Source organism: Cydia amplana, chromosome 22 (genome assembly GCF_948474715.1).
Source record: "Cydia amplana chromosome 22, ilCydAmpl1.1, whole genome shotgun sequence".
In the NCBI taxonomy this organism is placed as follows: domain Eukaryota; kingdom Metazoa; phylum Arthropoda; class Insecta; order Lepidoptera; family Tortricidae; genus Cydia; species Cydia amplana.
In genome coordinates, this window is record NC_086090.1 from 2,094,908 (window position 1) to 2,113,190 (window position 18,283).

The window sequence follows — 18,283 nt, forward strand, 5'->3', positions numbered from 1 at the left end:
GTGTCAAAGTCTAGTCAAAGTTCCCACTTTGTCGCTATCGCTTACCATAAGGACGAGATTTGCTTGTATCTTTATACGAATAACCTGTCAAAGCGTCCTTATGGCAAGCGACAAGGTGGACTTTTTACTAGTTTGCAAACGTCCCATATGTATCACATGTGTGTGTACCGACAAAACCACCTACATATATGACATATAGGTAGATAGATCAATGATTTGAAATGTCTCATGATATCTATAACATTATTTATAACTGTAAAACTACACATCTAGAAAAATTACAAATTATATATATTTTTATACACAAGGTAACGAAGGTACCTATCTCTAAATTTAATATTGTTTTAGAGACAATTTTCTCTCTTTCTCTCTTTGTATTACGTTTTAAATCTATATAAAGGGCCAATAGGACTAGCACTGCCCGTTACTGCTTACTGCTTCACCTATTTCTGTTTTTTATGATTTATATATGTACCTGTACCTAATAATAAAATAGGTAATCGGCTCGCCACAAAGTTGCAGGGTCTTTTGTGCTATTCGCTTTATACTCTATGACTAAGACTTTATTTTTTACACACACTCATTCTTTTTAAGTAGGTACCATACATGAATAAGAGTTTTTATATTAAGTATTCCAAACTTATATTTCAAATTACGAACCACTCCTGAAGTTGAAATTATTATTTGGCCCTTTCTAAACATTACAATGTCTAAATATTACCCAATACTTTAAAATAGATCTACTAATCTCACTTTTTCATCTGCCGTACACAGAAGTTAATAAAATAGGAAGTCTAGTATGCTTAACGCATAGGAGACCATGTACCTATAGCCAACAATCTAAAAGATGCTAATCGACATAGGCTACAAATAAATATTGAAGAGAAGGTTCTTAATTTCTGTTGTAGATGGCGTTACATTAGCAAGATCTCACTCACATATTTTGTAAGGCACTTTGACCTCAGCTTTTAAAACCCATCATAGATCACGATGTGACGTTAACAGGTCTATAGCCATACAAAATTTACGCTAAGTGGTGCCATCTATGCCAACGACAAGGAACGTGAATGTGTGTGGTACTCACTGCATTGCACTCTAAGTATTTACAGCTCCTTGATTCGAATACAACTCACTGTCTTAAAACGTAGGTAGCCTTTTAGAGCGAGTCCTTTATTTCCAAGCACTTTCGCCCGTGTAAAGTTAGTCTTCATTTAGAAGTTTTAATTACTTTTAAAAGTCCAAGGGACAATCAGAGAGCAATTGACAAGTAACAATGTTTCGCATTGACATTTGACGTGGAACTATAATTCAATAAGGATTAACAAACGTAGTTAATTTGTCGGTACAATCGATAAAGACACAGATATTTATTAAAAGCAGAATTATATATTGCTGCCTCATTCTAACTATATTGCGATGATAAATCGGCGGTAAAAATCATCTGCCCCTAATCCTAAGCAACAAATAAAAATTTGAGCACATCTCAAACATATTTCAATACACTATACCAATACTGGTTTTCTTTTTCTTTTCCTCTTGTGCTGCTTGTGGTGTTTAGCGCCATTTCGCGGCGCGGCGCCATCTTGGCTGCCATTTTGATCGTGTCCGCCATCTTGTACGGCGCGGCCACTCTCTGCTATAACGGCTTGAAGGGTGGGGGCATGGTCGGTGGCTGGTAAGGGTGGCGAGCTAGCATATCGCCCTGGAACAGCCCAAATGTTAGCCTATACATTCATTAAATTCTGTGTGCTTGGGAACTACAGGTAGGTATGTAAAGAGGGGCCGATTTCACCATTAAATTACTGTTAACCTCGAAATGTTTCTAACTGAAAAAATCCATATCAGAACATACTATATTCAATTGAAACTATAGCAACACCCGTATCTTACTTTTTTAAGACAGCAAAAGACGTAAGTAGCAAGATGTAGCTTTTTATCATAATGCGACACCAGTAATGCAGTCCACCTAAGTAATTAATTTATGAATTTTAGAACATTCAAACCTACTCGGTTGGGGTAGCTACTGCCCGCCAAAAAGATTGTAAGTTAAACTTTACTACGTTAATATTAAGTTAAATATTTAGGCAATTGTTTGCTAAAGGCATTAGGCAAGGGTTTCATACCAGTGAGGGTAGGCAACTATATACACACAAGCCATACTGGAATTATAGGAAAAAACTGGACCGACCTCAAGCGCTATGCTCAATCAAACCAATAGTTTTGACAGCGGAGGGCTGTGTGGATCAAGGGCTCATTAGGACATTAACACACACTGGAACTGGAACTAGCATTTGGTTAAATACAGGCACAATTCGTGGTAAGCATGACATTCAGTTAGTGCGTTTAGAGATGCTTGGACATGGTTTTTATGGTGTTATCGACCCCCACAGCGCTGAAGTAGATACTTACAACTTGAGGCTGGGTTTGGGCTAGCTTTGTATTTCGCTCTTGAATCATGAGTTGATGTGCCGCCCTATAAATAAGAAGTCAGATTTTAGTACTTGTTACCATGTAAGTAATTTTTCAGATATAATCACAGAATAGATAGAGTAAGAATGAAACCGGGACAGATGATCAGAGAAAGAAGTACCTATACAGAAAGAAGATATGACAAATCTATTTACTTATACTGTGTCACTACTCTGAACTCACCATAAACGGGAAAGTACCTAATCAAAGACTTTTGAGAAAAAGTTATGGTTTAGTAGGTATATTTTACTGAAAAAAAAAAATTCAGGGAATTGAGGGCTAAAATGCAGTTACAGACAAATTTCCGGAAACTCTAATACATATTTACTTTCGTAGATAATTATAATAAGTAGCAAAAGGCTCCTAGAGAAAACATAGACTCTACAGTGCCTTTATCGCAATCCAATAGAGTCTTTAAGGAAATCCACTTCACCAAATATTACCATCTATCTCTATCTCTATTTCTTACTAGAAACATGCAATATCAATAGAGATGAGGAGATGACGATTGAATTTTAAAATATGGATTTCGTGACACTGATTTAAACTTTCACGATTTTTACACATTATTAAATTATACAACGGGACTTAATCGCGTATCTAAGTTTTAAGATTTACCTCCGACGTTTCGAGGACGGCGTTGTCCCCGTGGTCTCGGAGAAGACTGGCTTAAGTTGACATCAGCATCGTCTAACCGCGCGAGTTTTTCGAACTACCCGCACTTGGTCTTGTTTATCCGCTTGAACGTTTTGCGCACTAGGGATGTCACTCTGTCGACACACAACACTAACGGTATTCGATTTATCGACTGTCGATATTCGTTTACGCTTACATTTACTAATGACTGGATTCCATGTGGATGAGATCTTGAAACCCTCGTCCCGATTAAAACCTAAAACCTAAATAAATGAGGTAAATCTTAAAACTTAGATACGCGATTAAGTCCCGTTGTATAATTTAATAATGGATTTCGTGGTTGATTTTCTTTGCGAATAAAATAAAAGGCGCAAAAATCGTAGTTCTCAAATTGCGGGCATTTTTCTCTGTCACTCTAATTACGCCTTCATTGGAGTAAAAGAGAAAGATCCCCGCAATTTTCGCGGTAGCCCCACAGTTTACCGGTCCATCTGTTCCTGCGTCATCTCGAGGGCCTCCTGCATCTCCCGAGAGGTGTTCCTCACGAATTCCGCGTCGCAGTACGCCGCCAGACCCTGTTCAGCTAAAACCTGGACAGAGGATTAAAAAATACTAGCGACGCGCCCCGGCTTCGCACGGGTTAACAAATTATACATAAACCTTCCTCTTGAATCACTCTATCTATTAAAAACCGCATTAAAATCCGTTGCGTAGTTTTAAAGATCTAAGCATACATACAGACAGGCAGCGGGAAGCGACTTTGTTTTATACTATGTAGTGATAGTGAAGCGTCTATTCTGAGTAAACATGGGCTCATGTTTTTAGGAAATTCATTTTACGAATTTTTAAAGAAAGCAATGTGTGCTTCGATTTCGTTATTGTTATGTTAAACTATTTTTAAGGTATTGGAAAGAAAAGAAATTTGAAAATTCATTTGCGTGTGATAAAACCCGTTTAAGTTGGTATTCTATTTGCTTGTGGTTGGTGTTTCATTGTTAGAACACTTTATACCAACGTTACGGTAAACATTAAAAACAATAACATGTACCACCTATACCTACATATACTTACTTCTGTGTTCCGTGTTAAGATTGGGCTAGTAAGGCTAGTTGCCTTGCCAATCCTGACAATGCTATTTAAGAGCAAAAGAGTGCTTTGCAATTCGACGGAACTTAATATCAGTTTTATGTGACTATTAAGTGGTCCTATCATTGACATATATATCTCAGAACTAGCCTTACGGGCAATAAGGATGGAGCATGAATGGGGCCAGTACAGCGGTGTGAAAACGCTGCAACGCGATTGGTTGATGAGTTCGCACCACGCGCGCGCGGCCGCGCGATTGGTCGCAACTAGTTGCGTTAGACTACACGATTGGCTCGAATTCGTGAGTGACACCGCTGAACTACTACCATTTTTAGTGCACGCAAGGCCAGTCCTGAGATATAAGTCAATGGGTCCTATATTGGCAAAGTACCTACCTGTGTACCTATATACTTACCCTACTGACAAGGCTCTCGGCTGACCCAACCACCGGGACTGTGGAGTTGATGCCACGCGGACTGCCAGGCAGGGAGACCACGCCGCGGCCTGAGCTATCGCCTCCTGTGGTAATAAAATGGTGAAGATTTTGTGGCACTAATGTGCGGTTGTAGAAAGTAGACTTTACCTAATAGAGAAAACTTTATTGACCTTCATACTTTCAGATTGTCAATAAACAACAAATAAATTGAACTATTTTACTTAATTTGTCATAACATCTATCCTCAATTGTATGCCATTCAATTGTTCATTGTATTGAATGATACCGCGTGCAAAAAACTGTCTAAAAATGTTTGAAAGTAATTTGAATTACTTACTACTCAAAACTTTAAAAACAATTATTGCGCACATATTTATTACATAGTTAATATTATAATTATAATTGACGCTACTTTAACTTTAATATCTTCAAAATTACTATACCTAACAAAAAGAACTTTTTAATTATGGTGTTTTCTACTAATATATTTATCTATTAGTTGAAGCGAAAACTAGCTTCTCTATTTATTGTCATTCTAAAGCTTTAATCTATTTATTCAACAAACTGCAACTACATCTGAAGTCCTCGTGAAATTTTACGATTTGTTTTATTAGAAGCTGTCGTGCTCAAATAAAAGGGGTGACTCACGGGTGACTGAAGGATGTCTGAAGTATCATTATAATTCATAAAATATTTAAGAAATATAAAAACTAAATCCAGCAGATTTAAACGATACTTACTCGTAGATCAAAGAATAATAGGTATTAAATTCTAATTATTCACTATAAAGAATTGATTTTGATTTTTGATTAAAAGCTGAATCAAGGTGAATAAATATTTCGTGTTTAAATACATAAAATTTTAGTTTTGCTTTATTATTTTATTATTTGATATATACTGTGATTGACATGTAGGTAAAACTATGTTTTATAAAGGAATAAATGAATGAACACCAAAAAAAATTACGAGTTTTTAGATAGGTTTATTTATATGATTCGTGACCGCGCGTTGTTAATTAGCATTATTTGGCTTATTATTAAATTTAATGTTTTATGTATAATAATGATATTTTCACATCTATTTCAGCACCCGATTAAAATCTAAAAATCAAGTTTTACTTCTTCTATAAGCTGCTAAACCTCTTCTATTTACTAAGATGCACTATTTTAGCCCATCAAACGATTTCAGTTCATGCTGCCATATACAAAAATGGTTATTCTCGTAAATATATTTAAGTACGTGTTAAATTTTAGCTGTTAGTTATATGGTTGTGATTTTAATGTTACAGCAAATTCAGCGGTTAGTTAATGTGTATAATAATGTGCAAAATATAGTGTTAGTGTTATAGTCTAGCTAGCCAAATATGGCAGAAGATGATAATTATCTTGTCGAAGCTGGAGATATTTCCCAGTCTCTTTCTATTAAACAGCGGTGCCATAAGTAAGAAAGAGAAAGGAAAGTTACTCTCAGCTTCCTGTTTACTGCCATATCTGGTTGGCCTAACTCTAGAGGGCCCTCCACACTCGTGCGCGAATCGCGGCTTCGCGCCGCGATTCATGCACATAGTATGGAGGGGGCTTAGTGTTAGTCGTAAAAAGTGATTTGATTTGCAGAAGCTCATTGTGATTGTGTTCATGTATACCATCTCTTTCCTCCTTCGTGGTTCTGTAAAGCCTTGGAATTTAATTGGTGATGCATTCATGTTTATTTTTCTACAATTTTCGGAAGCTTCCTTCTAAGGAATAGTCAAGATAATTTGCTAGGTACATCTAAATATGTTTCTGATATATTTTTAAAAACTGCCAATGTATACTGGTGCTGTAAAATAATCCGAAACTTCAAACTTTAAAGGAAAAACACCAGTTTATTATTTATAGTATCTAAATAACAAATAAGGAAGTGAAACACAGAAAATAATAGAAACAAATAAGGTTGTAAGAGAAGGATAAAAGAATTAAGAAGTTTGTTAAAAATCAACGATAAAAAGTTCATGATTGTTTTACAACACGCGTCCATCAAGGACTTAAAGAAGGAGGCTCCCAAGGGTGCGGACCTGGCGAGTGCGGTCGAGCTAAAAGCTGGGCGGGCGGCGCATGCGAGCTCGCCGCCCCTGACGAGGCACTGCGCACCATCCGACCTGTCACCACCGGCTTGATGGCTCGGAGGCTCCTCCTCTCGCCTCCGCGGCACACCGCCTTAGCGTGGGAGAACGCGAACGGAAGCTTCGCCGCTGCATTGTAGCCGTATAACGTCATCGTTTTCGCCTCGGTCGTCGGCGTGCATTCGCTAGCGAGATGCGGAGAGATCTTCGGGTGTATCGCTTCGAACGCGCTCGGAGACGGCGTCTTATCCTCCGGAGACGCCTTCCTCGGTATCGGTAGCTTCTCCCTGGAAGACGTCGAGTCTTCTGGATGGATCTTTTGTCTAGACACGGCTGGGGACGTTTTTATCGGAGCCGCCTCGCTCGGCGTCGTTAGATAGTTGACGCAACCGAACGCGAGACCTATCTGACCTAACATCTCCGGGTAGTTAGATTTCTGATTGCTGATACGTTACCGGATTCCGCAGAAGGATGCAGTGAAATAGAAGATCGTGTTAGGAAAGGTGTTAGTACTAAAGCTAGGGTTATTTGGTGCTGTGGGCCAAAAGGCTGGTCTACTTTGGGGGAACAACTCAAAACCACACAAGACTACCTTTGTAAGCGTTCTTTAGATCATTTGTGGTTTTTCTGCAACGAATTAATTTACATTTAGAATTGGAGATATATACGAATTATATTCTAAATTATGAAACAGTTGGCCTTGTGAACAAAAATCATACTGTGCAAATACCTTGCCAACGTTAGAGCTTAAACTACAATAATATTAATTGACAATAGACAATAATGCAATGATATTAGATTGGTCGTTAGAATGTTGGTACTCACTCTAGAACTTGATATATCTTCTCTGATTCTCCGTTGAATATTAAAGGTCTAAGTGGTATTTGCTCCTTTGGTTGTCCATTCGGTCTGAAAGTTTAAGTGGCGTTACAGTTAAATTTTACAATATTAATTACAGATGTCAGATGAAAGTTTATCTTAAATGGTGATTAAAATTATGACACTGTACACGTGAGTGCTCTGTAGCATTAAGATATTGTTAATAAGGATACAAATAATAGTATTTATAAGGATACACATAATAATGATGATAGTCATGAAAATAGATATTAGTTGAAAATAGTTTGAGAGTGCATGGTTTACTTACACTGTTGGCGCTAGAGGTAAAGTTCCTACTCCATACTCTCGTTGCATCATCGAGCTCAGATGATTACCCACTCCTTCTCCTAATGATTGCAAAACAATAGTTACAATTTACAAAAATATCCAGTGTTTCGTTTGTTTAGACATTTATCCAGTCTTATTATTTAATAATATGCAAGTAGTTCAATTTGCTATGCATTATGAATTTTAAAGGATGCCATTTGGTTTCTTGGCATCTCCTTGTCAGGTAATAATGATGCGAGATACAAATTTTTCTTGGGTTTCTAGTATGTTATCTTAAAATTAATGAAAAAATCTTAAATTTACCCATCGGCGGTTCCCCAGGTTTCCTGTGTCTGATGTGCCTGTTGGATCCGTGTCTCCGAATGCTCGACCAGACCCCACCGAATAATGAGTGGTTTCTCTGTTTACACACATTCAGTCTTATAAATCAGTCTAATTAATTAATTAATTCTGCATTTCAATTCGCTGTGCATTACCAGTTTTGGAGTATGCCATTGGGTCTTAAAACATGTCCTTGCTTAAAAAATCTGATCCAAAGAAAACAAGGAAATTGATTGCGCCGAAAGTCCACTTTTAATACAAACACGGGAGAGTTTCTTGATTGAATTAAGTATTTAGTTTTATACTTAGTTCGTTTTTTTAGCATTAGAAAAAGACTACGCGGTTTTGAAGTGTCTTTTAATTGAAAAACGCTTTTTAAAAATCAGTAACTAGTGTAACTACTTATTACTTATGAAAGCAAAATAATGTAAATAATCGTATATGATTCATAATTGTTACATATTTGCAGTGACTTATTTTTCGAAAGTGTTTTTCAATAGAAAGACACGCCAGCAAGCGAATTATGGATGATTTTATCCACGTGATATAAATAAGTGTCACTTTTTAACACCACGTCATTGAAAGAGACGGACTCTGTTTTTAACACGCTGTCACGTAGACACACACGACCATAATATCCGTGCAAGATTGTCAACCTAAAAAAACGAACTATAAACGAATGTTTCCTTTTCAAGTTCTGTTGCTTACCCTATGCATAGGCACATCACATTCTGTTGTGATGTCGTCGAGATTCCCTGATATAGCCCTTTTCAGTTCTGGACCTGCTTCATGAAGGGTCCTCAGACCCGCTTGGAGAGTCATCTGGTGACAGGCCTCATCGTTCTGCCTTAACTCTTGCTCCTTCCGCTTTTTGAACCTTGTGGTAAAGAATCGGTTGAGAATCGAATGGTACATTGACGGTACTTGTGCATCTAAGCTATGAGATGGAAAAATCTAGTGTAACCTAGGCTATGCGTGATCTAGGAGTCATCGTATATAATCTATAAAAGAGTAAAATGGCTATTTGTATCTTTGAGAAATTGCGTAATATACTTACCATTATAAAATAAACAACAATAAAAGTGCAATGGCGTTATTAAAATATTGTTCTTTATTTATGTTGTAAAATAATCAGCAGCCTATATAAAATATTAAGATTATAAAAGTGCTACAATTCTCCTAAAAGTAAATCGGCCTAGTTTAACGACAATTTATGTTTTTAACGGAATATCACAAAAACACAACATTTAACCATATAATACCAAAAGGAATTTTATGTACCATTATTATTTGGAATCGGGGACAACCCAAAGACATGCCTTGAAGCTTTTTGTGGGAGCTTTAATTATATATTTATTTACGTCATCGTCTTAGGTACATGCATGGAACCCAAACTATTTGCGGGTAGTTACGTATATTTTATATTCTAATTTATTTACCATTTTTACACTGGAGCCACACTGACGGTAATGTAAAATCAATCGTGATTTCTTTTTTGTTCAACACATCAGAGAATAACATGAGAAATACAAAGCCTGTGTAAGGCCTGAGTGGACGCTCGAAGCGGAGCGTTCGGCGGGGCGTGCACCGCGTGCAGCATCGCGTCGGGCTCACAAGTACGCCGGGCGCCGAACGCTCCGCTTCGAGCGTCCACTCAGGCCTTACACTAAGGGGAAATGGCTGACCCTAGTAGTGTGGGGATCACTGTACTGTATCTCTGGGAATGATCATTTCATGAAATAAATATACCTATTTTGATTTTTTTGAATTTAAATCGTGCTGTGAATAAAGCAAAATGGCACCCAAATCGGAACATTATTGTGGCATTGATTTCTGTTATTGAAATGTACAATAAAATCGAATATAATTCAGGTCTTGTTATTGTATAATTGACTTTCACAGTATTAATGCACGAAATTATAAAATATGTGACACTAAATATTTGTCGATAGGTACAGTAACACAGCATTAATCGTCATAGTTAAATAAACAAAAAAGGAATTACGAATAGTCTCAACCGCCTGTGTGGAGCCAGCATTAGGTGTTGCGTAAACACTAATTGGGAACATTCGAGACCTAGACATACGTCCGATGCGTTACTTACGCGTGATTCCTATGAAACAAAAATACCAGTGTCAGTGTTCGAAACAAATCAAACTTTAACTGAATGGAAATAAAATCCAAAATGGACTGATAAAGACAAGAAGAGAAGTTATGTGCCAATATCCTACTTTTTTCGTTTTATTAATATTCAGTTGCAGAAAGATATGTAATGGGAACAAAAATTTTGACGTAATTTTATACCTACTACAATGCTGCTTTGTAATTCCCTTTTATATAAACATTTATAGGTATCAGCTTAACTATGAAAGAGCATAACAAAACACCGACAGCGAAATAGAAAATAAACACAAATCTATTTAAACAATTTTTTTAAAATAATGTGAAATAGAGTGCAGGTGTTTACAACCATTCTTGACACCAAAGCCCGTACTGATAGTGTCAAAACTGACATTTACGCTATCGAGAACGTAATTTACTTTCTATAGATCTCGTTTGCACTAATATGCGAGTACGAGCGAGATGTAGGTATAGAAAGTAAATTACGTTCTCGACGGCGTTTAGTCAGTACCAAACTGATGGTAGCCGTACAAGCCTTGGTTTACATAAAACATTAAGAGTTAAAATTCTTAAAAAAAGTAATAAAAAAATTTAGGACCCCCATTAAAGTTCAGTTTGTTGCATTAATAAATACAGCCGGTCAAACAACTTTGTCAGTAGAAAAAGGCGCGAAATTCAAATTTCTTATGGGACGATAACCCTTCGCGCTTACATGTTTTAAATTTGCCTTTTTTCAACTGACGGAAACGGCTTGACAGACTATAAGTATAAACCTAACAATACAAGAACTCTTTACCAACACATCCTACCTTCTAAAGTAGTCCTGAATCAGGAAGGTGGCATAGAACTTGCCGACGGTGATCTCATTCGGGTCCCCTGGTGGTGGTACCACCTGGTCCAAGAGTTTCGGAGACGTGCGCTTCCAGATCTTCTTGATGACCGCTCTTAGTTCTGTGTTGCAGTCGTCTATGTTGCCTGAGGAGTAAAAGAGAGCTTCGCAAAACAGTTCAAAATGGTACCAATGGTACCATTTTATGGCCTTCTTCAGCTGTTCAATTTTACTACACCCTGATTTTTGGGAGATTAGAATTTTTCTAACGTTCTTGAGGTTAGTTTGTGGTAGTGGTACTTTTTCTTCCGAAATGCTAGGGTTTGCTATAAAACCTCGTTTGCGCTCGGCGCTTTGTGCTGGCCGGTTGCAAAAAAAACATTATATTTTAAAATTTCCTTCAGGAATCTTGTGAATCTGTCACATGAAAAATATGGTGTAGATTCATTGATTGCTCACATATTTTCGCTAATAACCTTCGATATTTAATGTAGAATTAATACTAACCTTGATTTAAAATAGATCGCAAACTGCCGTTAGTTTTTATTATGCTGTGTACATTTCCCCGGATCGGGTAAGTGTTGTGAATCTCTAAACTAAGTTTCTTATGGGAATAATGTTACGTTGTATTCTTTTATACTGTTAACTAATCTGTTCTTTCCTGACTGCTTCATCCGTGAACACTAAAGAAATGCTAAAAGGTTAACTTTCCTGATATTTCTTTCCTTGCGGGCCGGATGACGCAGTCACCGTTGTGTGAGGATGAAAAGCTCGAAATTATTTTACATAACATCCGTCCATGTTATGCAAGCACTCTAGCGGCTTCTTCAGTTATCAAGGACCTGAAATCTCTTAAAGAACTCTGCTCAAACTATGAGGACATTCAGTCACGCATGTCCTTATTTCATGAACCGCCTAGGGTGACTGCTGAAACTTTAGCCCCTGATTTTGCCTACAATAAACATAAAAATAATAACAACTATACAAATAAAAACTACCAAAACAATAATTCCAATGATAGACAGAGGAATTATTATAACCAAAACAAATACGCTAACTACTCCGGCTCTAGTAACTACAACAAATCTAAACCTACAGAAGGAAAACCTAGTACTACTAATGCTGTACAAGCGAATTCATCTAACAATCCTAACGCTACTCAAAAGTACTGCCCGAGGTGTCGCTCTATTACACATTCTCTAAAAGAATGCAAGCAACCACATTTCCCTATATGTTTTAAGTGTGGAAAAAAAGATACTCGCTACCCAGATTGTACAACTTGTAATCCTAAAGATTCAAAAAACTAAATTTGGTGGATTGCAGTGCACATGAAGTCGACAGTAAATCTGGAAGAAATTTTAATGATGCAGATTGGAAATCTTGGCTTAATTTTATATCGAAATTTTTTTCTTGCTATTCTGTCACTCCAATCCACGCTTTACAAACTAAATCTGAAAATATTCATAGCAGACCTTATGTCTCTGTCCAAATCAACGGTAAGTTGATTAACGCTTTGTTAGATACTGGCAGCGGCTATTCAATTATAGGTAAAAACTTTCATAAAGTTTTATTGGATGCTGGTTTTGTGCTAGATAGTTCTGAAACTCTGGATTTATTTGGTGCTGGTAGGCATGCGCTAAATAATATAGGTATGATGAATTTACTTGTGACGTTCTTAGGTCAATCTCACGTCTTAAAGTTGTACGTTGTTCCTGAAATTCAAAATTGTTTGATACTAGGCATGGATTTTTGGAGAATTTTTAACTTGTTTCCTAAAAATCTGGACTCTGTAATTTTGTCTGATGATGTTGACTCATTAGAAACACTATCTATTGATCAACCTACGCACTTACGTGATTATGTTCATCTCTCTAATGAACAAAAAGTTACGGCTGATCATATGACTACACAGTTCCGAGAGATTTCTTACGAGGAACGTGGCTTAGGTCGGACTTCTCTAATTACACATTGTATAGACACTGGCGACGCTGCTCCCATTCGTCAGCGATACTATAGAATGTCTCCCGAAAAACAGAGTATACTTGTTACTCAACTTGACGAAATGCTAAAGGAAAACGTGGTAGAACCTTGTGAAAGTCCTTGGTCGTCTCCTGTTTTGCTGACGCCTAAAAAGAACGGCGAACTGAGATTTTGTTTAGATAGCCGTAAACTAAACTCTGTTACTATTAAAGATGCTTATAGTCTTCCTTATATTTCGGAGATTATAGACAACTTGCGTGATGCGAAATACCTCTCAAGCCTGGATTTGTCTAAGAGCTTTTGGCAAATTGCTATTAAAGAAGAAGATCGTTGTAAAACCGCTTTCTATATACCTTCTCGTGGAACTTTTCAATTTATATCTATGCCTTTTGGGCTCACTAACGCTCCGGCAACTCAACAAAGATTGGTAGATATGTTATTTTATGGTCCAGAATTCGAGCATAAAGTTTTTGTGTACATTGATGACATTATCATAGTTTCGCCAACCTTTGAGCAACATATCTCTTTACTAGTTCGTGTTCTCGAAAAGCTTAAAATGGCTAATCTAACTATTAACTACAAAAAATGCCAATTTTTTAGGAGTAAACTGAAATATTTAGGTTACGTGGTTGATAGTAATGGACTTCAGCCAGATCCTGAAAAAGTTGAGGCAATTATTAACTATCCTACACCTACTAATCGGAAAGAAGTTCGTCGATTCATTGGAACTGCATCGTGGTATCGTCGTTTTATTCCAAATTTTAGCTCTATAGCTTCGCCTCTTAATAAATTAACCTCTCAGGCTAAAAACTCACCTCCATTCAAATGGTCTACCGATGCTGAAAATGCCTTTCGTATTTTAAAGGAAGCTTTAGTGTCTTCTCCCGTATTATCGTGCCCTGACTATTCTCAATCTTTCCAAGTGCACACTGATGCGAGTGATTACGGCGTTGGTGGTCTTCTGACCCAACTTATCAATAATGAGGAGAAAGTGATAGCTTACATGAGTAAGTCTCTTTCTAGCAAGGAGCGTAACTACAGTGCTACTGAGAGAGAGGCTCTCGCAGTTCTTACAGCTATTGAACACTGGAGGTGTTACTTAGAAAACGGTAAAAAGTTCACTGTGTATACCGATCATTCGTCACTGAAGTGGTTTTTAAATCTGAACAATCCCACAGGTCGTTTAGCTCGTTGGGGAGTTCGCATGTCGTCTTTCAATTTCGAGATTAAGCACCGTCGTGGTTCTGAAAATGTAGTTCCTGATAGTCTTTCTCGCTCTGTCCCTATTGCTGCTATTGATCAAATTCCATCGAACAGTGCAATGCTTTACACTACAAATGACCCATGGTATCTAAATGTTTACACTGGTTGTCAAAATACTCCCACCTCATTTCTAAACTACAGAGTGGCCGATGGTAAATTGTTCAGGTACAAAAAGAGTCTAAATCCTTTAACTAGAGAGTTTGAGTGGAAACAAGTCATTCCTCTTGAGTTCAGATCTGAAATTATTGACAAAAATCACTCTGAACCTACTGCCGGTCATTTTGGCATTTATAAAACTCATAAACGTCTGTCATTAAATTACTTTTGGCCTGACATGCATCGTGATGTGTCTGAATTTGTTTCAAATTGCGATACGTGTTGTGCTCAAAAACATGCTACACATGCTACTCTTGGCTTTATGGGCCGTCCTAAAGATTGCTCTCGTCCATTTCAAATGTTGAGTATGGATCTAATTGGTCCTCTACCGCCTTCGAGAAATCAGAACACTTTTATATTTGTAGTTACCTGCTGTTTCTCGAAATATTGTCTATTATTCCCTATTCGTCGCGCTACCTCCGAGATAATAGCTAAGTTACTCGAGGAGAAGGTTTTTCTTGTTCATGGTATTCCCAGTACGGTTCTTATGGATAATGGAAAACAGTTCACTAGTAATATTTTAAAGAAGCTGTTTAGGGATTATGATGTTCCTAATGTCAGATTCACACCTAAATATACGCCGCAAGTTAATACTGTTGAACGTTACAATAAAGTTGTGATGACGGCTGTGTCATCATATATTGAAAATGATCACAGATTATGGGACTGTCACCTACCTAAAATTCAATTTGCAATGAATTCATCCGTTAACGAGGTGACTAAATACAGTCCTGCATTTCTGGTCTATGGTCGGGAATTAGTTACTTCTGGCTTACATTATGTCAACTCAGAGCTCATTGATGACATAATTTTTACACCTAGGGATGATTATGTTGAAAATTTAGGCAATTTACGGAAAATTTTTGATAAAGTGCAGTCTTGTTTAATTAACGCTCATTCTAGAAATAGTATACACTATAATTTACGCCGAAAAGATTTTGACTTTAAAGTTGGTGATGTTGTTTGGAAAAAGACTTTCTATCTGAGTGACAAAAGCAATAGATTTTCTAAGAAACTAGCACCAAAGTATGTGCCATGTAAAGTTGTAACTAAAAAATCTAATTTAGTTTATGAACTTGAAGACATGCAGGGTAATAATTTAGGTGACTGGCATGTCAAAGATTTTAAGATCACGAACTATAAGTGTTAAGATCAATTTCTTCCCTTATTGCTATATCTACGTCTATTGTCTAATTCTGTAGAAAACCCTCATGAAACTCTTACTAACTAAACCGCTATCATATTCTTTGAATTTTCTAATTACTTAATAGGTACAAATTAATTTTTTATTAACCCCTACCGGTTAATGAACTTCTACAAAGTTCGTAAATTATTTTGCCGTTATCCCCTACTGGTTAATGAGCTGTTTGCCTATTATATTAGGATGTAAGACTTCTACAAAGTTTTATGATAAAGAATAGTACAGCGTGAACAACTTGAATACTGAGGTTTAGAGTTAGACTAATCAACATCTATTAATAGTTATATGAGAGTATTTTATTCTAGCTTAAGTAAAATACTCAGTCTGTATGGCCGCAAAAACACTTTTCTGTAGTGTTTATTGCTTGTTTGTCTGCGTGTTGTAAGTATGAAGAGGTATTTTGTGTGTGAAGCCTGATTGATAACTTGTATTTCTATTAAGTAAAATAGACTTAGCAGCGGATTTTCTTAGCAAAAATCCTAACCTAAAAAGGGGGGTATGTAACGGTTTGCTATAAAACCTCGTTTGCGCTCGGCGCTTTGTGCTGGCCGGTTGCAAAAAAAACATTATATTTTAAAATTTCCTTCAGGAATCTTGTGAATCTGTCACATGAAAAATATGGTGTAGATTCATTGATTGCTCACATATTTTCGCTAATAACCTTCGATATTTAATGTAGAATTAATACTAACCTTGATTTAAAATAGATCGCAAACTGCCGTTAGTTTTTATTATGCTGTGTACATTTCCCCGGATCGGGTAAGTGTTGTGAATCTCTAATCTAAGTTTCTTATGGGAATAATGTTACGTTGTATTCTTTTATACTGTTAACTAATCTGTTCTTTCCTGACTGCTTCATCCGTGAACACTAAAGAAATGCTAAAAGGTTAACTTTCCTGATATTTCTTTCCTTGCGGGCCGGATGACGCAGTCACCGTTGTGTGCATATTCTAATAAGACCAATATTGCTAGGGATCAAGTCTGGGGTTGACTCTGAAACCCACTAGCCTGCACTACCCCGGGTTGCGCTATGCGCATGCTCCACAATCTGGAAGGTTTCCATTCCGAGCTGAGGATCCTGGACCACAGTGCGGAGCCTTCTTAGAATATTCCGGACCTGCGACTGCGATGCCTGCTTTGTTCAGCGGAGCCATCTACAACTGCCCGCTTGCGAAGTAGAGTCCCAGGAAAGTGCCTCCTATTAAAGACTTGTTTCATTATTTCATTCTTGCCGGCTCAGTTATAAGGACTCACGGCCCTAGCTAACTTATTGTAATTCTAAATACCTAATACTAATTAACTTTTCTAAATTAAACTTTCATTTCCTTCCTACCTCTTTCCATTTTCATTTCCTTCCTACCTCTTTCCAACTTTCATTTCCTTCCTACCTCTTTCTAACCCTAACTGCGACACTAAACGTCACACTATGATATCTAGTATTGCGGTACAATAATATGTAAACGACACTATAATTCAGTGTATAGTTACTTAGATTTAATTTTGGAGGAAAAAAGGTACCACTACTTTTAGGGTTATAAAATTTCTAACCTTATAAAACGGACTATAATGAGTATACTGTACGAGTTATAGTAACAAATGGGTTTTTATTATTACATATATTCAAGGTCAAAGACCGTCCTAAGGGTCTCCAACAGAACGATGAATGAATCCTACAAGGAATTATTTTACATTGTTTTAATACAAGATAGAAAACTGGAGGTTTGAGTCGAATTGTAAAATAATTAAACAAATATCTGTGACTGTGACAAACAAATCGAGAAATAAACTAATAAATATAATATATACGACATTGATGGATTAGGTAAGTTATTGTTAATGACATTGAGTATATTATGTGCGTCTATTTATTGTTATATATTATGTAAGTGCTTAAGTTAGGTATACATGAGTGCTGTTCCATATTCTAGTAACTTGGTGTGTGTAAATACCTACATGTGTAGCCTTAGGGAATTCAAACCGGTAAATTTTAATGTGAACCGTATTCTTTACCCCACAGGATAGGCCATGCCTGGGCTGTAACATTGTGTTTTGTTTTTAATTCTCATACTAATTTACCAGTTGCATTCCCTATGTAGCCTAGTGTATTCTAACATTTAAACAGCAGAGGATAGATGTTTACGTTTTTGTTAATGTTATTATACAGAAGAACCGAAATTTTATTGACAGTTGACAAATGGGTAAAAATTCTTTTAGTTTTCTTGTTTCTGACAACTTTGTTACGCTTTTTGTCTTTTCTATCAAATAAACAAAAAAAGTCGAGTCCTATTGTGTTTCTCTAGCGATAGATTATATTTTACATGAGAAACATTCAAAACTAAATTTCTTTCATACAATAAGCTCACACACACATTTTTTGGGGACAAAAAACAAGACAACGAAAATAATGTTGACCCAAATGATGACTTACTGGGCGTTGACGGTGCAACATTTTGATTGCGTCTTCCTGTGGCCAAGAGGGTAACACCGTAAGGATTTGTGTAAATGTAAATGTATCTT

At 36.8% G+C, this 18,283-nt stretch overlaps 1 protein-coding gene across 1 annotated transcript in view; it reads right to left on the reverse strand.

The window, feature by feature from the left end:
• Window positions 1-1,327: 1,327 nt before the first annotated feature.
• LOC134658393 (muscle calcium channel subunit alpha-1-like) overlaps window positions 1,328-18,283 on the reverse strand; it is a 126,911-nt gene continuing 109,955 nt past the window's right edge. The window contains exons 38-47 of the mRNA XM_063514077.1: window positions 11,147-11,312; window positions 8,925-9,093; window positions 8,199-8,295; window positions 7,876-7,954; window positions 7,554-7,637; window positions 6,681-7,171; window positions 4,607-4,710; window positions 3,589-3,695; window positions 2,410-2,473; window positions 1,328-1,724 (exon numbers count right to left, since the gene is read on the reverse strand). Of these exons, the coding sequence (XP_063370147.1) occupies window positions 1,503-1,724; window positions 2,410-2,473; window positions 3,589-3,695; window positions 4,607-4,710; window positions 6,681-7,171; window positions 7,554-7,637; window positions 7,876-7,954; window positions 8,199-8,295; window positions 8,925-9,093; window positions 11,147-11,312 (1,583 nt within the window). The 3' untranslated portion in view covers window positions 1,328-1,502. The remainder of the gene's footprint in view (window positions 1,725-2,409; window positions 2,474-3,588; window positions 3,696-4,606; window positions 4,711-6,680; window positions 7,172-7,553; window positions 7,638-7,875; window positions 7,955-8,198; window positions 8,296-8,924; window positions 9,094-11,146; window positions 11,313-18,283) is intronic.